This window comes from Perna viridis, chromosome 15, assembly GCF_037379345.1.
Source record: "Perna viridis isolate PV_CMFRI_1.1 ecotype Kerala chromosome 15, ASM3737934v1, whole genome shotgun sequence".
Lineage (NCBI taxonomy): Eukaryota > Metazoa > Mollusca > Bivalvia > Mytilida > Mytilidae > Perna > Perna viridis.
This window is the reverse complement of record NC_142459.1, coordinates 24,875,381-24,899,629: the sequence shown is the minus strand read 5'-3', so window position 1 is coordinate 24,899,629 and position 24,249 is coordinate 24,875,381. Positions and strand designations below refer to the sequence as shown.

General features: G+C 34.0%; 1 protein-coding gene across 14 annotated transcripts in view; it reads right to left on the bottom strand.

Annotated features, from left to right (window-relative positions):
* Window positions 1-24,249, bottom strand: part of LOC148597582 (transcription factor 12-like) — a 74,732-nt gene that overhangs the window by 12,739 nt on the left and 37,744 nt on the right. For 7 of the 14 annotated variants that reach the window (XM_088564041.1, XM_088564044.1, XM_088564037.1 and 4 more), the window contains exons 9-16: window positions 15,150-15,246; window positions 14,251-14,378; window positions 10,406-10,594; window positions 9,359-9,440; window positions 8,875-8,954; window positions 5,142-5,288; window positions 1,736-1,799; window positions 255-375 (exon numbers count right to left, since the gene is read on the bottom strand). In XM_088564041.1, the coding sequence (XP_088420167.1) occupies window positions 255-375; window positions 1,736-1,799; window positions 5,142-5,288; window positions 8,875-8,954; window positions 9,359-9,440; window positions 10,406-10,594; window positions 14,251-14,378; window positions 15,150-15,246 (908 nt within the window). Of the gene's footprint in view, window positions 1-254; window positions 376-1,735; window positions 1,800-5,141; window positions 5,289-7,853; window positions 7,920-8,874; window positions 8,955-9,358; window positions 9,441-10,405; window positions 10,595-14,250; window positions 14,379-15,149; window positions 15,247-24,249 lie in introns of all 14 variants that reach the window. The other 7 variants (XM_088564036.1, XM_088564034.1, XM_088564040.1 and 4 more) reach the window with 2 other exon arrangements.

Genomic DNA, 24,249 nt, shown 5'->3' with positions numbered 1-24,249 from the left:
CGAGGGGTGGACTGAACCTGTTCCTGAGTCCTACTTACCGAGTTCTTTTTATACGAGGGGGTTAGACTGAAGCTGTTCCGAAGTCCGACTTACTGAGATCTTTTAGGAGGAAGAGGTTAGACTGAAACAGTTTGAGTCCTACTTACCAAGATCTTTTTGAAGGAGGGGTGGACTGAAGCTGTTCTGAAGTCCTACTTACCGAGACCTTTCAGTAGGAAGGGGTTAGACTGAAACAGTTTCTGAGTCCTACTTACCGAGATCTTTTAGTAGGAGGGGGTTTGACTGAAGCAGTTTCTGAGTCCTTTTTGCTGTCTTTTTTCTCTGATTTGTCTGAATTCTTCTGTTGGGTTGACTGACTTTGTTCTAATGTGTGAACTGAAATTACCAAGAACGGAATGTATTATAAAAATGATTGAAATATTGTTACAATTACAATTATAGTAATACTGTGCAAGTATTATTGTTCATGGGGGTACCAATTTTCGTGGTTTTCGTGGGTAGGTCAAAGCGTAATTTTTTCCCTGTCTTTTACATTTTCTAACAATACCTTTAATATTATATTATATGTATGTCTAGAACAAAAATGGAAACGCTCTTAACAAACACCGACATACAGACGTGTAAAAATTTTTTGCTGGCATTAAACATAGTGTCTTTCTCATATCAGTGTTATAATCACAACTGCTAAAACTCTATTTATAATTTGTAACATAAGTGATGGGAGAAGGTAAACAGTATTTCCCAAAAAACTAGACACTGCCCCTAACCTCACTAATACCACCGCAGCTTGTTGAACCCTGTACATTTGGAAACAATGTGGACACATGATTCATATTGGATTTAATATTCATGAAAGATAGACTAAGCACTTCTGACACACAACATTGGTGCCATTCTAACACTTATGCCATTCTAAAACACCCAACTCCAAACTGCAATTAGTACTTTTTTTTTAACACAACAGAATATGACTGCAAATTTACTGTAAACATATATCACTGACAACAAGTACACCACAATATGGTAAACTAAAACTTTGTCGAGTTTCATAACAATCCTACAAGTCGTTGAGGAGGAGCTGTGGACAACACATCAGACCAAGATTTGCTGAAAAACACTTAAGTCCATCAGCCAACATTTCTACAATTTTTGCCTAAACATAAATTCTTGACAACAGGCATGTGTCAATATGGTAATTTAATACTCCAATCAAGTTTTATAACAATCCCGCAATTCCATGAGGAGGAGTTGCCTACAACACACGAGACCAAGTTTGTTGAAATAAATGCCTATGTCCACGAGTCGTCATTTCTTCAATTTTTGCAAAAACTTATATATTCATGACAGTATACACATCTCCATGTGGTTATTTTCCATCCAACATAGTTTAATAACAATGCATCAAGCTGATTAGAAAATTGCTGTGGACAGACAGACAAAGTCAAACCTATATACTCCAAAAACTTTGTTTGTGGGGGTATAAAAATAACTGCACTAACCATCTGGAATAAAATACTATCAAGATAATATTGATCATGCATCTGGTGTTTTGCTGAACCAATAACATTTTAAGTGATCTTTGACCTTTATTGTCACATACTATAATTACAACAAAAGCGTTTTTCATATTTTAACACAGGTCAAAACTTGAAAGAATTGAACTCTTTTCATGACCTGCTGCTTATAAGCATTGTTCTGACCCTTAACCTTATAATTTCTTTTTCACTCTACTTACTATCTGGTTTTCCTTGTTCATTAGCATTGGGCCTACCCTCGGAAGAACTGTGCTGATGAGATGCCTGCAAAAAAATAAAAAAAATTATCAAATAAGTACATGTATTTTATAATCCTGATGTAATGCCAGGTCAAGAGTTGAAATTCAAGGACTAAAACTTTCTGGTCATTACTAGAAAATAATCATGATATTGTAAGCATTGTTGAACTAGGTATACCACCACTTGTACAGCTGACATTGGTCAGCACAAAAAATAAATCTCTTATGACTTCTGCCCTGTCTTAATACATCTGCATACTAAATTTGAAATTAATCATTCAGTTTGGAGCTAAATTAATTGTAATTTGGATGGATGAATGGAATGACAGACAGACCATGTGATTATAATATACCACCCATTTGTTGATAAATACTGTCATTTAATCCAACTATGAGGCTTTTTAGAGATTCTTCAGGAAGCTTACACAAGAAAATGCTTCGCTGGGCACAGCTTGATATGACTGCTGAGGTTGAACCCTGAACAGATGGGTAAGTATGGACACACCATTCAAACTTGACCCAAAACAAAGTGGTCACTTTTTGGGCCTTAATATTCCTTAATGGTTCCAGTCAAAACCCAGCAAGTCAATCCTAAACTTCTTGTGGGGACATGGCACCTTGTGGTACAATTTCAAAGAGATCTATTCCATTTCACTCAAGTCATTCTCCAGAAATCAGAAAAAAGTGCTTGTTTCTTACCCCATATTCTTACTCGGCTCAAGTCACAACACGAAAATCCTTTTATAGTGTGCATCCATTCATTCCTACTCATGTTATTAAAGGAAGATAAGGTAATTCCTACAAAGTTCAACTCGAAATCCTTAAAATTAATCTGAATCTTTCTTGTGTGGTATGGCACCTCGTACTACAATTTCAAACAGATTCATTCACTAATAGTGACATCAGGAAAATATATGTTTCTGGCCCGTAATTTCTGAAAAGTTTTAACCATCAACATCAATCCAAGTCTGACCATAGTGGTATAGAATATCAAAGATATTCCAATGCTTTTGCTGGAGTTAAATACTATGAAATGTTTGCTTTAGGTCCCTTTTTGGCCAATAATTCTTAAACAGCTTTGAATTTTGATTACGATTAGATTTTTGACACAGGATAAAAATTTGACCAGAACAGAGGTGGTAACTCCAGTCGAAACCTGAAATATTAATACTGATGTGATTTGTAATCTTGTTATAAAATTTCATAAAGATCTACGAACTAATATAGAAATTACATTGACAGTGTGATACCAATAAAAAACATAACAACTAAAAATAGAACTGACAAATTTTAAAGTAGGAAACCTTAGGCAGAGAAATATTACATCATATAGATTAGTAATGAAATAACATGTTTATTTTGGCATCAATAGGACTGAATCATTTCCCAGTACAACCATGTAACGGACACCTTGCTTCAAAGTAGAAAATGCCCTCTACTAATAAGATAGACAAATATCTTAACTGTCAAAATTTTATCTGTTTAAATCAGTTGAGTTGTGTTATCTGTATTATAAGTCTGTAAAAACCTTCAAATCACATTGATTACATCACAACAAGACAAGAGCTCTCCTCTCAGGAGGTAGTCAACATATATACCATGTGTGCTCTCCCATATGAAGGAAGGAAACTACATTGCCAGATGTCAGAGCTATTATAAAGCTTGGAAAACACTGAGTTCTGCATGAACAATTTAGCAGTCGCCTCACAGCTAATGTTTCCAACAGATTCTTCAGCTTTCACAAAAACAGACAACATTGATTCTGCCATCAACAAACTGCTAACTACTTTTTGATTACTCTTTCCCCCTGTTGTAAAAATATTTTTTCCTCATTACATCATAAATGATTGTAATGTCCTAAACATGCTCACTAAACACGTGTACAAATGGTCTGTTATTTCATCAAGATTGAAATAAATTAATGGAATGACTTAAACAGATAAAACAAATTATCACAAGATTAATGTCTTCCCGTCTGTGCACCTGCAAAATATTTTTGATATAGAGTTTTATTGTTTCTCATTAAAGATTTATGGGTAAATATATTTAGTTAACTGCCATTACTTCAACAGAGAAGATAGTGTTAGCCACAGTCCATATGAAAAAAAAAAAGCTTTGGTCAACCATTTCTTAGTGCACAGTCTAAAGTAATGGTCCATGTCCAACTATGGTAGAAAATTAAGAAGTCTTTAAGATGATACATTCATGAGAATTTAGTGTCCTATTGGCCAGCGCTATTCATCCCAGGGGTTCAAATTAGTGGTTGTCAGAGGTTTGGGACCCTCAATTTCTATCCTTTCAAATTTCATTTACATGGTTCCTTGACCTTTGACCCTAACACTTTTTGTGGACTTTCGGTTTTCCTAAAGCAGACCTTTGATGTGAAACTTGTCAATGTCCAGGACTCACTTTTTGAACAAAAATTTGAACCCCTGACCCTTGATGAAGGCCTCCCTTTGCCATGCTTTATTGGTATATTTGATCTTTTACACCTTTTAACAGTAAATGTGGCTTCACTTATTTATTATTCAGAGTTTGATTCAAACTAAACTTCAGATCTTTTATTTGTAGCAAAAACAACTCAGCTTCTTATATTCAAAATCTCAAGAAAGCCACAATTATGAATCCTGTAAAGATTAACAAGACAAAAAATGATTATTTTACATGTCAATAGTGAAGCATATATATGGTGTCCATGACAGTAGATCGTTCTTACCAAGGCCATTTTACATGTCAATAGTGAAGCACATATAAGGTGTCCATGACAACAGATTGTTCTAACAAAGGCCATTTTACATGTCAATAGTGAAGCATATATATGGTTTCCATGACTACAGGTTGTTCTAACCAGGGCCATTTTACATGTCAATACTGAAGCATATATAAGGTGTCCATGACAACAGATAGTTATCACCAAGGCCATTTTACATGTCAACACTGAAGCATATATATGGTGTCAATGACAGTAGATTGTTCTTACCAAGGCCATTTTACATGTCAATAGTGAAGCATATATATGGTGTCCATGACAACAGATTGTTCTTACCAAGGCCAATTTACATGTCAATAGTGAAGCATATATATGGTGTCCATGACAACAGATCGTTCTTACCAAGGCCATTTTACATGTCAATAGTGAAGCATATATATATGGTGTCCATGACAACAGATCTTATCACCAAGGCCATTTTACATGTCAACAGTGAAGCATATATATAGTGTCCATGACAGTAGATCGTTCTTACCAAGGCCATTTTACATGTCAATAGTGAAGCATATCATGACAACAGATTGTTCTTACCAAAGCCATTTTACATGTCAATAGTGAAGCATATATATGGTGTCCATGACAACAGATCATTCTTACCAAGGCCTCTATGGTGTTAGACATGCCACCACCGTATCCCATGATTCCATTGGAATGTGGCATCATTCCTCCGGGACCCATCTGTTGGGGTTCTGCGTGATGACGTAGAACGTATATTGCATCGTCAAGTCTTTCTTCCATTCGACTCTGAAAAATAAAATCATTCCTTTAATATTTTATGATGTTGACGCAGTGTACTAAGAAATTGACAGTGAAATGAAGCACATATATGTACTGTATAGACAAGGGGGTAACAGTCTGTGGGTTCTTTATAACACATATATGTATTGCATAGACGAAGTGATAACAGTCTGTGGGTTCTTTATCACAGATGTCTTTAGATATGATACCTTCCAAAAGGAATATATCTAAATGGAAGTATTCACCTTATAACTATATGTAACAGAACACTGAAGACTTTTGATTCGTACAAATGACACTCATTGTTACCTGTTGAGAAATAATACAGAGGACATTAATGACTTCTGATTGGTACTTATTGAAAGGTATATAAAGAGGATATTGATGACTTTTGATTGGTTTTTATTGAGAGGTATAAAGAGGACATTGATGACTTTCAATTTGTACTTATTGAGAGGTATATGAAGAGGACATTTGATGACTTTCAATGCGTACTTATTGAGAGGTATATAAAGAGGATATTGACGACTTCTGATTAGTACATTTTAAGAGGTATATAAAGAGTACATAGATGACTTTTGATTGGTTTTTATTGAGAGATATATAAAGAGATGATTTTTGATTGGTACTTACTGAGAGGTATAAAAAGATGACATTGATGACTTTTGATTGGTTTTTATTGAGAGGTATATAAAGAGGACATTGATGACTTTTGATTGGTACTTATTGAGAGGTATAAAGAGGACATTGAGGACTTTCGATTGGTACTTATTGAGAGGTATATTAAGAGGAAGTTTGATGACTTTCAATGCATACTTATTAAGAGGTATATAAAGAGGATATTGATGACTTCTGATTGGTACATACTGAAAGGTATAAAGAGGACACTGATAACTTTTGATTGGTATTTATTAAGAGGTATATAGATGACACTGATGACTTTTGATTGGATTTTATTGAGAGGTATATAAAGAGATGATTTTTGATTGGTACTTACTGAGAGGTATAAAAAGAGGACACTGATGACTTTTGATTGGTTTTTATTGAGCGGTAAATAAAGAGGACAATGATGACTTTTGTTTGGATTTTATTGAGAGGTATATAAAGAGATGACTTCTGATTGGTACTTATTGAAAGGTTTTAAAAAGAGGACATTGATGACTTTTAATAGGTTTTTATTCAGAGGTATATAAAGAGATGACTTTTGCTTGGTACTTATTGAGAGGTGTATGAACATGATACACTGACCAACACATTCTAAGTCAACATATAGCACAGAAATGAATTATCAATAATTTATAAAGAAAACACTTTTTTTTTTAAAGAAACATTTGCATTGTCATTTCTGAGCATGCTTAAGTAGGTACTTCCACAAGAAAATGTGACAATTTTTCTGTAAAATGTGGATACAATCTTTACAGAAAAGTGCTATATTTACAATATGGAATTACTGATCAAGATTCTGCCCACAAGTTGAAACTAAAGTGTCAAATAGAAATGGCCTACAATCCCAGTATACATGTAAATAGCATACTTTCCATGTCTAGTAGAAATTGTCTACAGTCCTTAGTCTTATGATTTCCAGTGTTGGTCAGTATATCAATAATAAGCACATGCAAAGCTATAATGATAAATATAGAACAACATGCAACAAGATTGATACATCTAAAAACCCAAAACTTCAACATGCTCTCATAAAATGTAACACATTACAACTGTGAAAAAAGTTCAGACTATCCTCAGTGGAGAAAAAAATTCAGAGGAGGGTAAAAAAATGACGATAGGACAAAAAACTTTCTTGAAACAATCTGGGAAAAAAAATTAGACAAGAGGTGATTCATGCATGTCAAAAACACATTAAATTTGGAACCATATGAAGATAACAAGATCTTGTAGAAATTTTCTTCAAGTAATTTTTTTTTTGTTTTCATTGAAATAATATAATGACAAAGTTCTTCAGAAAAAATTTTCACCTCTCTAGGTATACACTCAAATAATAAAACAAATACAGGTTTCAAGTTCTAAAATATATGACAGATTATGGTACATTTATAACATGTAAGTGGTTTTTTAATTGGCTGCTGGAAAATTTAAAGTTTTTCATTGTAAAAATGTATTATTTTAATTTCATGTGATGTAATGTCATTTTCACATTACCTGAATCAACCATATATATATATATATATATATATATATATATATAGTATAAAGGGGAATAACTCCTAATTTGAAGGGAGGGCATTATTGAAGTGTTTTTACTTTTATATCTGTAGGTCTATTGTAGATATGGTCAAAATTTTATGAATGCATAAATAACCACTTATACAGCCGTAATGGAGGTCAGAGGTCAATTACCAAAAGTGTATAAATAAAAAAAAAAAATAAAATAAAAAAATTTAAGAATGAAATTTTACAAAGCAGAAGAAATTCAGGCTTGACTGATTTGTGATTGATCATCAACAGCTTCTCAAAGTAAACCTATAATATTGAGAACAAAAACAACATAACCGCCTCCCTCGCAATAATAAGCTAACATAAAGCTGTAACCAGGGAACCCTGGGAAATTTTTACCTCCATTTCTACGTGATCACGGAGAACGTGAATCGCGTCATCCAGCCTCTCTTCCATTCCTCTCTGCTGGGTAAACCAACAGAAGTGTTAGTACACATGCACCAAAAATAGTTGTTTTTTCTCTGAACAAAATTTCTATGTAAGCTTAGAGGGAATATCAAGATACCATCTATGTAGTAAGGGACTGATGCTCCTAACTTTTAACAGGCTATAGTTAATGAATATATAACAACTACGAGTTATTTTGAAAAAAGTTATCTGTTAACAAGTTTTTCTGGCCGAACTTTTGACCTTTCAAACCAATAACCAAATGGTGATCAAGATGGCATTTAAGTTCATTTTAACTTTTACATTTAGGTCAAGTAAACTTAAATGGTAGATTTTCATCCTTCACAGAAAATATGGAACAGATTATTTTTCATTTCTTACTGTAATAGACATATTTGCTAACTTAATTTTAGTTATTTGAAGTACTTATATATGTTCTAAATCCACAGCAACATCCATTTCAGAGAAGATACATTATTTTAGTCACCAAGAAATGGAAAATAAAGTATATTATAGTATCTCAATACTTGAAACTGATGCAAAAAGACCAGATTTTGAAATTCCTGCCCCAATTCTTTAAAATATTTTTGTCATTTTTTAGGGGCCGAAGCAGATGAAAACCTATTAATTAATTTTATTTGGCCTAATCTGAAAGATAATGAGACTTACATCTGTCTTACTCAGGGAAAGAACAACTACTTTTACCAGTTAAACAATATCCACATTTTACAAACATGCTCAGTGCATTATTTTAGGTCAAAGGTCCTTGGGGAAAACAGACAAATTGGCAATATGCCCCAATATCACAGATACAATCCATATTCTTAATACTTTAAAGAATTTAACTGCTTTGATTACATTTATTTGGCAAATTAACCGTTCTCCAAATTCTCATATTTAAACAAAGAAGTTTGAAATTTCAAATTCACAGACACTTGACGCTCACTCTTCCTCATTTCCTCAGATTACTTACTAAGTTATGTAATGTTCCTCCTTCGAAATGTGGTGAGGTAGAACTTTGTGTAGCAGGTCTCTGCCATTGGCCGGAGGAACCTGAAAATTGATAGAAATGAGGTCAGGTAAAACTTTGGTAGGTCTCTATCATTACTAGGAGGATCCTGATGATAGATAACACTATTTACTTACATGTCAATGGATACACATTCTCAGACTATGAATTCCCCATTATGATTAAAGTCATTGTAAATATTGGCAAAATCTCAACTCAAGACATTGATGTAATAATGGACAATTATTTGATAAACAGAATCTATCAATATGACTCAAGAGTCACAGGATTTATCCAATTTCACACATGCAATATTAGGCTTATCTGCTAATGGAGGCAGTGAGACACAGGTATAGAATTAAGCTTACCTGCTAACGGAGGTAGTGAGACGCAGGTTTAGAATTAAGCTAACCTGCGAACAGAGACAGTGATGACAGAATAAGCTTACCTGCTAATGGAGGCGGTGAAGACACAGGTGTAGAATTATTTGAACCATAATTACTATTTGTATGATCTGTAGGTGAATATATCTGAAATTACAAGAAGAATAAGGGCTGATAAAAAAGTTCTGATTTCAAACTTAATACATTTGTATCATTTTAAGTTTTAATTGAAAAAGGTATAGGGAAATATTAAGCTGTACTTGGCCCAAAATACGGCTGAAAATTGATCATCAAGCTTTGATAGTCTTATTTGTGAATTCAAACTATAGAAATTCTATAAATATTGAACTTTTTGGTCATTTCTGGCAAAAGGAATGGTGTACACACTTATTAAACAAATTCATATTTAGTAGAAATATTTGATATTTCATAGTCCATTACAATTGAAAAGATTAAGTTTTTTCTCTGGTGTGGACATAGTTTTCCAGATGAAAATGTATATGCAAAATATAACCATTTCTAACAATTGTTATTACTGTGAAAGTGCTATTGTACATGGGGTACCACTTTTCATGGGTAGACCTAACCATGAAATAAGTCTCCAACTTTAAGAAGATTTTCATCGAAGTGTATACTGAAAACCTCGAGACCATAAATTCAAGAATCTGCAAACCTGTGTTTCTTCCCTAATCCATGAAAATTGGTATCCATGAATATAAGTGCATTCACAGTACACATTATTATGACACCATTAATGCATCACTACACTGAACTACAAACCATACAACTTTTTTATCTATATACATATTACTGTTGTAAATCATTTTTGTTTTGCGCAACATAGTTAATATCTGAACACCATATAAAGGGCTTAGTGCCCCTACTTTTTTAACCAGACCAAAACCATATTGTACTAACTTATCTTTACTAATAAGATATCCATATTTTCTTTATTAAAACTGTTCCAAGGTTTGTGGCCAGATCAGTATCTTGAACCTTGGTATACATAATTAGTAGAATGATAAGTGAAAACAAAATTGAAATACAGAATGCTTTTCCTAAATTTAAAATTTATGGCTCCTTTTGTTCTTCCTTACATACTACTAACTTACAGATGCTAATGCTTTCCCTAAGGCATCTCCTGTCTGAGAACTGGCAGGGTTCCGGATCATATCAGACCCGTTTACAACCGATGGTGAAGTACTGGAATACGCTGATGTGGTTGGTTGACCACCACGGAAGGATGACATAGGAGGAAGACCGGAGTTGATCATACTTTCATGTTGTGATGGGTACTGGCCCTGTAAGTAAAGATTATTATCAAATAAATCACCTCCACTAAACAGGATTATGGGACAAATGTTATAAACTGTCATTCTACTTTCCATGAGGGAGAAAAATCAAAATGAAGGATTAAACCCGGAAATTCTGTCAAATGTTCAGTGCTGTGGGGTGAAACTATTTGCAACTGATAAAAGTAACATGTATTCAAAAACCAACTCAACACTAGCATGTTCAAATTGTCATTAGCATTGATATTACTGGACAAAGAGCTTCATGGAGAGCAGCATTATACAACCCCAGTGGTTGAAACCTGAACAGGTGGGGCAAGTGTGGACACAATATTAGTTTTTGACACACTTTATATAATGAGCAGTTCAATATGGACACAATAAAGCATCAAATTTGAAATTTAATTGAAACATTTTCAAAATTGGACCAATAAGTAAAAAGTGGATTTTTTTTTTTAGGTCTGGCCCCTTTGACCCCTTATAACGTAAGGGATATCTGAAATCTGTTTGAAACATGTATAAAAATCCACAAACTGACAAGTCAAAAATCATACATAACACTTGAAAAGTGATGGAAATCTAGCATTCATAATAACCACAGATTGAAACTATGAATGAAAATTATACATGTACATTACCCAGCAACTAAGTTTTCGCCCCTAGAGGGAGCTATACTAACTTTCCATGCTTAAAAAAAAAAAAAAAAATCAGGATTTTTTTAATGAACTCTGGTGGGATTTCAACCTGACTTTCCAACCTCACAATAATGAGGATTTTATAGTTACCCCAGGTGGGAATTCAACCTGACTTTCAAACCTCGCCATAAAAAGGACTTTATAGTTGAACCTAGTGGGAGTTCAGCCTGACTTTCCAACCTTGCCATAATAATGATTTTATAGTTGAACCTGGTGGGAGTTCAGCCTGACTTTCCAACCTTGCCATAATAAGGATTTTATAGCTGAACCTGGTGGGAGTTCAACCTGACTTTCCAACCTTGCCATAATCAGGATTTTATAGTATAGTACCTCATCACTAATCTGACATTAAATAATCATTTTCCCTTGACACAAGGTGCTACATTCCTGGCATATTACACATAAATGTAAAGTTTAAATTATACCATCAATAACCTTCAAATTACTGCCAAACTAAGGAACTTTTTTTCTCTTCACTTACTGCCAAGATTGAAGATTTTTTCTCAGCAAGATTTATTTTTGTTGGAATTGCTAACTTCAATTAATTATTTTTCTACAGCTAATAGCACCAGTCATTATATATACATGTTAATTTTTATATTGAGTCAGGATGGGCACAGATCCAGGAAGGACTTGAAGGTACATTTTAATGCTGCTTAATTTCATGACTTCCCCAAAACTAATGTACGTAAGGGAGCAACAACTCGACAAAACATCAGAGAACATCTTCATTCATTATATGCATGATTAACACTTAGTATTTAATTGTTTTCATATACATTTCCCTGTGTGTATAAAGTACTTGGTGGTAAGTTAAAGTTTCTAGTTGCATTCAGAATGAATGATTTGGAGAGGGGGAACCCAGCAATAAACAGGAAACAGGAATGAAAGAAGTCAGAAAAAATCTGCCAAAGAAAAAAAACATTCTTCCTGACATGTGATGTAATGTTTCCCAGGCAGGAGATAAACTACACTGACAGTGCCATTTTTGTGAATGAAACAAGCATCTGCTTTCCATCTTTCTTCAAGTTGTCATGGCAACCTCTATATCAAACTCACCTCCTTCAAGAAGAGGTCACAGTTTTGGCTCTCACCCTGAACACTCTCTAGTTCATTAACTTTTCCAAAATATACAAAGACTTGGTGTGTTTACATGACGATTGGCGATTGTCTGTTATGTAAATTATCAAGTTATGGAGATTATCTAACTGTACCCATGTCTATCTGACGATGAAATTCTTTCTCCATAGTTCTCTAATCCTATTACAGTTTATTTATAATCTCAGTGAGTTGAGTTTTGTTTATGATTAAGATATAAAAAGAACCATGTGTTCTACTCTGTACCAACAATAACATGTCCTGATTGACTTTTTAATTTTTTATTTCTGTTTGTTAGTTATACTACAATATCAGTAGCTGATTTCATGAAAATTGGTAATTTTAAATGATGGCGTCATATAAATGGGAAGTGGCATTAACGGCTAGTATCCACTGTATCATTTCAATTTTTGTCTGTTTTAGTAAAAATCATTTGTGAAGTAGCAACTTCTATCATCTTGTTAGGTACATTACCATTGGTCTAACCAGGGTTGTTAGGTACATTACCATTGGTCTAACCAGGGTTGTTAGGTACATTACCATTGGTCTAACCAGGGTTGTTAGGTACATTACCATTGGTCTAACCAGGGTTGTCAACCTTGTCATCTTGAGCAAGTCGATGAAAACCCAACTTGCCCAAATTGAAAACTAGATTGTCCTTAAGTTAATGCAAGTTAAAAACAAATAAAATTAGTCTGTCCTGTGGGTGAATATAATTTTACCTGCTGATATTTGACCAGAAATGAAAAGAATGTATTCCAAGGATAAAGACCAGACAGGGAAAACAAACACACATAACAAAGAACATGAACTTACCAAAATAACATAATAAAAGTAAATAAGCAAAACTGGGAGCATGGACCAGGTGCACCAGTGGGGTAAGCATTCTCTGCTTTTCTTGAAACATCCACTGAGTAAATGAATAAAAAGAACTTCCACACAGATTAAATAGATCTGTGTATAGTGTTTATAGAATGGACAGACAATTTTTCAACTACCAAACCATAAAGGCCAACAATTATCTAGCAAGCCAACTAAACAAGAATGATAAACCAATCAATTCTGCAGGAACTTTCTGATAAACCAATCAAATCAGCAGGAATTTTCTGGTGAACCAACCAAAGACAAGATGTCTTTTGTATCTAAACATTTTGATGTGTTTAACTGGTATATAGCATTGTTAAAAAGCCATCTAATTTTGTCCTACTGTCTACCTATCTAGGAATTAATTAGATAAACATCCTTACTGCACCTGTTTCTGAAGGGGAACCAGTTAAATTTCACCGTAATCTGGCCAAATACCAGCACACAAACCGTTTAATCAGAGCAGTTAATTATACTTGATGACAGTCCATAGTTTGGGCCAAATTTTATAAAAATGATTCATTTACTCCTGAATTTTTGTGATTTTGAACATAGACACAATGGAGATATGCATGAACTGTAGAGCATAACTTACAGTTCAAATTTGTAGAAACTACAGAGAATAAGAGAATGGTAAACATCTCTTCTATACTGAACTATAATAATATAAATATATTGAAAACAATTGTTTGTTTAAGGTTACCTATTTTTTCTGCCTACCACAGAGAACATATTACTGAAATCTTTTATGACATGCTGCTTAACTATCATTCTTTTTTTTAAACTGAGAAATTTTGAAGTCAAGAAATCCTCCAAGAGTGTCAATATTAAACACATTTTAAAAATAAAATGACTCTACCAACCTGTTCTACCTACACACCTACCTACCTACCTATTAACATGCCCCATTTTTTCATCCAATGTAACCTTAAGCAGACATATTTTTTCTTTGCCTTAAGCAGAAATTTTGCAAATGCCAATATTATTTACCAATTAGGAATAACTTACCATTTCATGATGCATGTTTGAGTAAGACTGATGAGTGTTGCCTGGCAACATGGAGGAAGGATATGTTGAAGTGGGAGGGACATTGCTCCCTCCCCAAGGGTTCTCCTGACTGTGGGGGGTGGATGGATCTGGAACAAAATCATATATTTATACACATTAAATAACAGTCTATATAAAATTCTGACACTCCCTATACTAAAGTGATTTATGATGAAGAAAATCCTAACGAACAAACAATGCTTTCTCAGTCATCACATCCTACACTTTTACAAAATGATGCTTTTATATTCACTTCCCAATGAAACTCAACAAACAAATGATGCTTTTTCAGTTTTCTATGCTATACTTCTACATAGTTCTTCTCATATTCATCTCCCACTAAAATCAACCAAACAAGTAAAGAAGGATAATTTTTACTCGCATGAATCACCTCCTGTCTGATTATTGTACAGACTGTCTCTTATAATGTAGTAAAACCAGTCCAAACCCCGTGTAATACAAGAACCTGTCTAAACCAAACCATGTATAAACAAAACCCCAATACAAGACATGTCTAAACCAGGCGTTTTCTTCACATCATTTATAAAGTATAGTTCTACTTTGATGAAGTATTTGGGTTATATCTGCGTTAGCTATCCTTGTCTTTGTTGGTTTGCATCTATATACCTGTTTTGAAATTTGTGTATTTAGTGCTTGTGTGCAAATGTATGTATGTGGGTGTGTATCATCCATCTTTATGTAATGAATTCAGTGTGTGAGAAAAAGTGTATCCAAAGGGGTCACTTTTGATAGAAAATTTTGTTAATTCCAATTGAAAATTAAGACAACAGTCTGTAACCTCCCTTTCAAAGTACCTGGATCGACCACAGGGTATGTGTGTGTGTGTGTGTGTGACCTACCCATATTATAGTATCCATCTCCATATAATGGTTTAGGTGATGTGTATCTGTTGGGTGAGTCCTGGTAATCCTCAGGGCTAGGGGCTGGTGGGTAGACCTGAAATTATAATATATACTGTCAGTACAACATCATAACAAATCATCATCCTCAGTTCCTTACCTCTCGATCTAAAGTCCTACAATATTCCCATAGTTCTGTTGCAACTCTTTCGTGCTCTAAGATTTTCAGTCAACTGAGGAATAGGGATTTCTAGAATTCCAATTTTCATCACCCATGGCAAGTGAAGTTCTTATGACATCCAATGCAAGTGAAGTTTTAGGACATCTAAGGCAAAAAAGTTTCAGGACATCCAAGTCAAGGGAAGTTTTAAGACACCCAATGCAAGTGAAGTTTTTCGACATCCAAGGCATGTGAAGTTTTAGGAGACCCAAGGCAAGTAAGTTTTGATAAGGAAAAGTAATTTTTTATGTTCCACTTTCCCTATGGAACATAGAAAACTTGAATTTCTGAAAGATTTCTAAAGTTTGAAAAGCTGATACTAATTGGAGAAGTTAATTTTCATTGGGAGCATACCAATGAAAACATTCAATCCTATCAGAGGTCCTAGAATGCTGTTTTTTTCTACTCTCTCAATATTTCGTCCAAGAAAGTAAAGAAATCATTTAAAGGGCATTAAAAGCCAAATAACATAAAATCTTTGAATCCACAATTAAAGTGGAGAAATGGGAAAAGTCTTACAGCAGACGAATAAAGAATAGTATTAATTTCTCTGTCAAAAAGTCTGGCACAGACGTTAATTCGCTTTCCCAATATTTCATCATAAATTCCTTAATTTCCCACTGCCTTGGCCATCCACCCTTGGGGCCAATAACCTCCCGCTATCAGAAATTTTCAATATTTCAGTATTTCATCAGTCACAATGAAGGGGGAGAAGTCATGTAGCCAAGAAATGATGTATTTCAATTTTGACCAAAATTAAAGGTAAAAAAACAAAAAAAAAAACCCAAAAAAAACAAACAAAATCTTACTTAATTTTGTATGAAAATTAACTGTCACAAATCTAGTATAGTTATATTACAAAAATAAATTGATAGCTAAAATATGTAGTGAAAATGACGCTAGTCAAATCTCCCTCTTTGGCAAAATTTTAAGAGACAGGTCTGTTTTGAGTTTCTGAAGTCAATGCCATAATCTTCCTAGCTACTAACCCATCAATCGTCAATTTAACCAACTTTCCACTGCAAGTGAGTAAGCAAATTATCACTGGCCTAAATGGACTTTTCCTTAATTCAGATATAGGACTAGTGTAAATAGAGACAGACAGTGCACAATCTATTTACTTTTCTCCAAAGAAAATATTTGAAGTATACATATCTACATTCTAGAAGGACCTCATGTTACACTATACAAGTGAGGTACCATTCTCCTTAGAAGCCAGACTAGACACCTGTTGTCAGATTTCAGGTAAGTTAATTAGGACCAGTATCACACCTGAATCTATATATCATAGCCTATCTACACCACACCTGTCCCAGGTAAACACAGGTGGGCTTCCATATAAAATATCATAAATCATTTGCTTTATATCTACATACTGCACATATCATGCACAAATTCATGTATCTTTATTCCAAACTTGCATTAAATTTCTTCTTTAAAACTAAGTTCTCTCTGTGATATTATTTGTTTTCAAATCTTAACAACAGAGTAACATGTAACATTCTCCCAAGTATAAACAATTGTGGAACAGACATACAGACATCGATGTCAATGGGTTAATCCTGTGACTAAATGCCCAGATAATTGTTTTCTTTGATGACTTAGAAGTATTTCTCTATTTTACTTCCAAGGATTTTAATGGTAAACACAAACATTCACTGGGTAAAGATAACACCAGTATGTCCACATTAAGGTGTCCATTTCAAAACTTCTTCCTATGTACCAACTAATAGTTTACCCATGTGAAAGCTTGAAATTTAAAGAAGATCATCATCAAAATCTAAAGATAACGCAAATTCTGACCATAGATCAGGTACTAAAACTTCCATTCACAAAAATAAAGATTTCTGGAAAATTATTTAAGTACCTCAGGATTTCTGAAAAAATTATGTAAGTACCTCAAGAAAGGATGCTATATTAATCATTATAAGAGATTTTGTAAAGTCTGTTTTTTCTGTAGATTTTTAAATTAAGACATCAGATTGATCAAACATTTTAGTTGAAAAAGTATGTCATGTGATTTTTTTTTCTTTTAGGAAAACCACGGGCCCAACAATCACAAAGTAAAATGATTGTCATCAATGACTTATCAATTTGGACCCAGAGTACTACCCCCCACCCCCACCTTAAAATATGAAAAAAAGAGAACGTATAGTCTTTGTTCTTCCACTTATCTCTTCTATATTTATCACTTTGAATTGCCAAATTAATTTTCATCATTCAATTCCATGTAATATTTTACAGATGTTCGGCAAGTGTTTAATTTCCCCAGAATGTTCAGTTCTACAGATATCTACAATAATTTATCACCATAACAGCTGAATGTGATATCCTGTAAGCAGTAATTCTTCAAGTATATATATTTGTAAATCAAATTAGAGTACAAGATGCTCTCCAAGAGAAAGTTTCAGGGTGGCAAAGTATCCCCCCATCACTTCTGAATACCAAGCTGGCAAAATATCCCCATCACTTCTGAATACCAAACTGGCAAAATATCCATCAACACTTCTGTATACCAAGCTGGCAATGTATCCCCATCACTTCGGTATAGCAACCTGGCAATGTATCCCAAATTACTTCTGTATACCAAGCTGGCAATGTATCCCCATCACTTCTGTATAGCAACCTGGCAATGTATCCCAAATTACTTCCGTATACCAAGCTGGCAATGTATCCCTATCACTTCTGTATAGCAACCTGGCAATGTATCCCAAATTACTTCTGTATACCAAGCTGGCAATGTATCCCTATCACTTCTGTATAGCAACCTGGCAATGTATCCCAAATTACTTCCGTATACCAAGCTGGCAATGTATCCCCATCACTTCTGTATATGAATCTGGAAATGTATCCCTATCACTTCTGCATACCAAGCTGGCAATTTATCCCCATCACTTCTCTTTACCAAGTTTCTGGGTGGCAGTCTACCTTTTGTCAGTATTCCCAGTTGGCAACTTTCCTTCACCATTAACTGATCTGTACATGTAAGTTACAAGATACAGCTGTGTAATGTCCTAATCAAAAGAAGTTTGAGTTGATAAAATGTTTTGGTTGGGACATATGTACCCACTCCCAAGAAGGGAAGACAGGACTTTAGATGGGAAATACATCCCCAGAAGTGGAGACCAGACTCTTTAAGTTGGGATATACACCCCTAGATAGGAGACAGAACTTTAGTTATGACATACAAACGCTGAAGTGGAGACAGGGCTTTAGCTAAGACATACAACCATAAAAGTGGAGACACAGCTTTAGCTGGGGCATACAACCACAAAAGTGGAACCTGGTGTTTGACATACACACCTAGTTGAGACAGGACTTACTCCTGATGTTTTGGTTAAGACATGCACCTCTGAGACAGGATTTAACCCTCATGCTTACATTATGACATTTTTTTTAATTATGACATGCACTTCCACTAGAGACAGGAATTTCTTTCAATGTTTTGGTTTGACATGCACTCCTTATTGTGGCCGGACATAATTTTGATATTTTGCTTAGGACAAACACTCCTAATTGAGACAGGACCATACCCTAGATGCTTTGGTTGGACATGCACTCCTTTTTGATACTATCGACCTATCTCTAGATACTGAAGTTGGGACAAGCAAACTTACTGAAACAGAACTTATGCATATTAACTTTTTTGGAAACATTTCCCTCCAGGAGAGACAGAACTTACCCCAGATATCTTTGTAGGGACATACATCCCTAATGGTGGAGGATAAACTGGATAGGAATAAAACATCCTTCTATAGAAATCACGATGTGACGCCACTTTGATGGGTTTCTACGGAGATGGATACCTGAACAATAATGTTTCTCTCTTCCGATAATCCTTTTTGCACTAATAAATTAAATCCAAGTATAATGAGTGAATCAATACTTTACTAGTTTTATGTACATTCAGTTAACTTTACTTTTTTGTCTTTACGTATTTCTACACATCAACTTTAAAACTCAAAAGTTAAACCATAACCTAAGTAACCTCCAACAACTTGAAACCTGCACTACTATATTGCTTTAAATATGTAACATACAAAATATGTATTCTAAATTCCAAAAGGCGAAGTTTAACTAATTCCCAGCATGAAGGATAAAACTTTGTTCCTTAAATTAAGAACTGTCAGCAGATCTCTGCCAATATCATCCGAGTGGGAACTGTACAGAAACAAATTTGATGAAGTTTTAAGCCAACCATCTGGATGTAATTAAGACCGGCAAATTTTAACAGCATTTAGTATAGTGGTGGTTACCGAGTTAAAATAAAACCCAGATTTATAAAACAGGCTGCTGATTATATACACATGTGCTCTATCTCAGATCATTATAATATCTTTAACAGTTCAGTCTTTATTATACCTCATCATGGGCAGATCAGAGCTGAGCCTTACTGTGTCTCTAATGCTGTAATTTTGGATATTTTGGGTTTCTTTTTATCATTTTTAAGGTGAAAATTAAAATCTAAGTGTATAATAGTCAATGTGATGAAGATTTTGAGAATGAGCCATATTTAATAATTTTCAGAATTTCATTGTGTTATTTTTCCGATGCAGTTGGTATAGTTTCCCTTTTTACCCTTTGACCTTAAGGATGCTCTTCTATGGAACGCAAGTCACCTGATACCAATTCTGTTTCCCGATTGGCCAAATACTGATAACTTAGTGGGGTTTATAAAAACTGTATAGAAAATTTTAAATTATGTTCGAAAAAACTGTATCGAATATTAGAAATTTGCGTGCCATGTGCATTGAAAGAAATCAAGGATTTATAAATATTTTCTATGACTCCTTGAAGAAATGTAGAAACTTAGAAGTAAAATTTTAATGCGTCGGCTATCTTTTTTTTAAAAAGATAGTACTTGTTTAAAATACTTAGTAAATATTTCTGGTTTGAATGGGATATATTCAGTCTGAATGTGAAAAATAATGCATGGCCCTATCCAATCCCAAACACCCCAATCTTTCAATCAATTTTTTTTCCAATAATATATATATAAATTTTCCCTAATTCTGTGGCAAGACCTAATGTGCGCAAATAAAACTGCCGTTATTTTTATTACTGAAGGTCGAAAATAATTTAACAGATAAAAAATGACAAGAAAAAATTTCCTTGTTAAAAGAAATGGAACAATAAAGAGTTGGATGAGGTGTAGTTTCTCACAGGTCTTGTAGAATTGTTAAAAATAATATTATTTTTAAAAATTATTTCCTTAACAATTTTCAGGAACCCTGAACACAAAGCCAATATGAAGTTGCATGTGATGTTCTGCTAGATATACCCCAATTATACAGGAATATAGTTTTGGTCAGTAACAAAAAAAAAACCACCACTTTTTACAAAGTACACTCTATAAGCCACATACAAAATTGGAAATTAATCCATCCAATGGGAGTTGAGCTAAATGTAACGAAATTTGGACAGACTTTGTTGTGTGGTGTATAAAAAGAATCAGAAATCCGGATTTGAAATAGTAGAATTTCGCTACAAAGTCGTCCCTGATGCAGTGGATTCCAGTTAATTGCATATAACGAGAATAGAAAAAGAGACTTCACTGGAATGAAAAGTTTCTGATAAAGTTAAATAATTAACAGCAATAACCATTCCAAGAGAAAATACTACAATGTTCCAATGTTTAACTTATTTCTCTTTGTCCCAGTGTCATAGAGAGGAGATACTACTGAAGTGAAAGTTTCTAAGAAAACTTATGTACTGCCACTAACATATAGAATCTACAACGAAAACAAGTTGATTATAGAATTTTTCACACCAAGTGAAATAATTTTTTTTTTATCATGAGGCTTGCCGAGCTATTCAAACTATAAAATTTAATTCACGACATGTGAGAAGTTCATAATAAACAAGTTTTGAGTGTAGATTCTGTTTCTCTAATGCCCTAAAAACGTCAAAAATACCCAAAAATAAAAAGCAAACAAAAGAAACCAGACAATTTCAAAGGTTTTTTCACTTCATATCTTCCCAAGTCTCTTCATAATTCTTATTTAAGGTAAGAAAACACCAAAATTATCTCATTTAACTGAAATGCAACTACAATGGCCATCGAGGCGATTCAAGATGGAGACCAAGACAATTTATTCCTAAGCCAATTGAACTGTGTGAACAAAAAGTCACTAGTGAAGAGAACATTTTTTTCTACACGGTATAAAAATTGAAGCAAAATTAGAGAAAATGTTCTTTTGTTTCACCCATTTTACCACATTTTAAAAAAATATTTTGAAAGATATTAATTAATGCAGTAAGGAGGAATTTTCTAACTTTTGCTTTTTCTTCTACAAATAATAGAAATTGTTTATATGGATAAGGTTGAAAATAATTTTGTGTATGATTTCCACCCAATTAACAAGAATTGGCAACAGGGTATGTAATTAAGTGAAGTCTGCTGTACCACACTCACAACCATAAATAGCCAACTGATGGAAACTCTGTCTAAACCCCACCATTCTATGTCCCAGTCATTGAGGGGAGGTGTTTCCTTGACTACCTTTCTGTATCACACAGATAGATAACCCCATTGTATAAATCAAATGATCTTACCCCTTTTTTAACCCTCCCTCTGCTAGTGGGTGGTCTAATTGCTGCACTTAGAACCCCATTTATAACATCAAAGAACTGATGACCACTGACCAGTGAGTCCTGATGGGAAGCTATGCCACTTATCTCTGATGCTATCTTAATTACCCTCAGTGTTGAATTATTTGTTTATGTGTCACTGAGTAAACAATCCTGTCCTTAAAGTGTAGTTAGATAACATAACCAACTGAAATGTTCTCAAATTTTCCACTTCTACTTTAATTCTTTTTTCAGTTGTTCACATGATTAGAAGACATATTATTTCCAATAGAAGAACTATATCTGTCATATATATCAGGGATTGAATTGAAGAACTATATCTGTCATATATATCAGGGATTGAATAGAACTATATCTGTCATATATATATCAGGGATTGAATAGAAGAACTATATCTGTCATATATATCAGGGATTGAATAGAAGAAATATTATCTGTCATATATATCAGGGATTGAATTGAAGAAATCCCTTGCAAGCAAATTTTAATAAGTAGAAACATTTTCTACATAACAAATTGAATTTTAAATGGCATTTAGCAAGTAGTTCTCCTTAAATTCAATCTCTGGTATTATTTGTATGAAATGGCAGGCTAACTTGCTCAGATCATAAGTCCCAAACTTCGTGTAATAGATAGAGGGGGATACCAGAGATGGACTGGCAGATGGGACAGAATTCATTGTTCCAAAGAGAGACAAAAGTACCTTAATTTACCACTGTCATGTAAATATGGCACTCGATTCCTTTGAACCGTTTTACACTCAGACTATCAGTAGAGATCGGTGAAATTTCGACATAACTGACATCTTGAGAAAAGCCAAGTAAATGTCTTTAAAAAAAAAGATGCCCCAAATGCATAGCGTCCTTTAAAGTTAGTCACCAACCACCAGCTGTCTGGCGATTGGTAAACATTATTTGTTGTTATTTGGTCCACAATATTTTTCTGGACTGACCAAAGAAATCCAGACCAGTTATATACATATAATATTATTTGGAATGTAAAAGACGAATCATATAAAGTAAAGAAGTTTTTTTCACTATCTTTAGTTAAACTTGGTACAATGTACCAGTATATATCATTCTACATTTTATATCTAAGTTAGAACAGCATCATTGAAGCTGTGTTACACCTGTGGTAGTCTGACAGCTTCCACATGGCTATCTGGATAACTATTGGGTGATATCAATTCCACAAATAAACACATGCAAGAAAAAAACACACAAAAACATGCACCTGTACAGCAAGCAATATGTACAGGTCAGTTAGAAAAACAAACGACCAAAACATGCACCACGCGACTGATTACTGCACCTGTGTCGGCCTCAGAGGTCTTGGGTAGTGAAACATTAAAACCAAATGCTAAGATCCTTCACAATAGAAAACAGATTTCTCTAACCAAACACTTCCAGTTTTTTGTGTTGCTATAATTTCTTAAATCTGAGAACTGGGCAAACTGCCAAAAGTTCTGATTGCTACCACATGGTAATAACACATCAGGCAATTAAACAGAGTTTGGGTAGAGGAAATGGGCTAGTCTAAATTAGTTATACGAGGGGGTGGAGATAAAACAAATGCAATTTTCTTAACTGTCTGAATTATATTTACATACAATTCAGAATTTTAATGGTTCTAGTTAGCATCACAGTCTGCTAATTTACTTATAACAACATTACTTCATTCTTGCATTCTGCTACAATTTTCTATCAATTAACAAAATATCATTATTCTTGTAAAGTTTTTTGTAAACACATTTCTGTTCATTTATTTTTTAGACAGATACATACAACAAGCAATGCAAGACAACCTACACCTAACACCCCTTGGTGTAAAATAGACTTTGCCAATGCATGTGAAATATGACCTAAATTAAGACTTTACACTATGTAATTATGTACTCCAGATGTTAGCTATCAAGCCATGATACACAGCAGGTTTATTGCCAGTAAGATTGATAAGAATTTTAACATTTCTGTTTTCCTAAGAGACTTAATTAGAGCCATCCATTACAATGTGTGAATAGACTGCAGGGGCGGGGGAAGACATATTCAAATGAGGGAGGGGTATTAAATAAACTGAAAGGTGAAGCAGATATTTGAAATTGCAGGAAGGCTTTAAATAGACTGCAGTAGCAGGGTCTTTAAACTTCATGGCAGGGACAGACATTATCTAATTTGGGAGGGAACTTAAATAGACTTTAGGGGCAGGAGCAGATAAAATTAATTTGAGAAGGATTTTTAATTGGCTGCTCCTAGTGGGGACAGATTTTTTTCATATAAGAAGGTGGGTTTA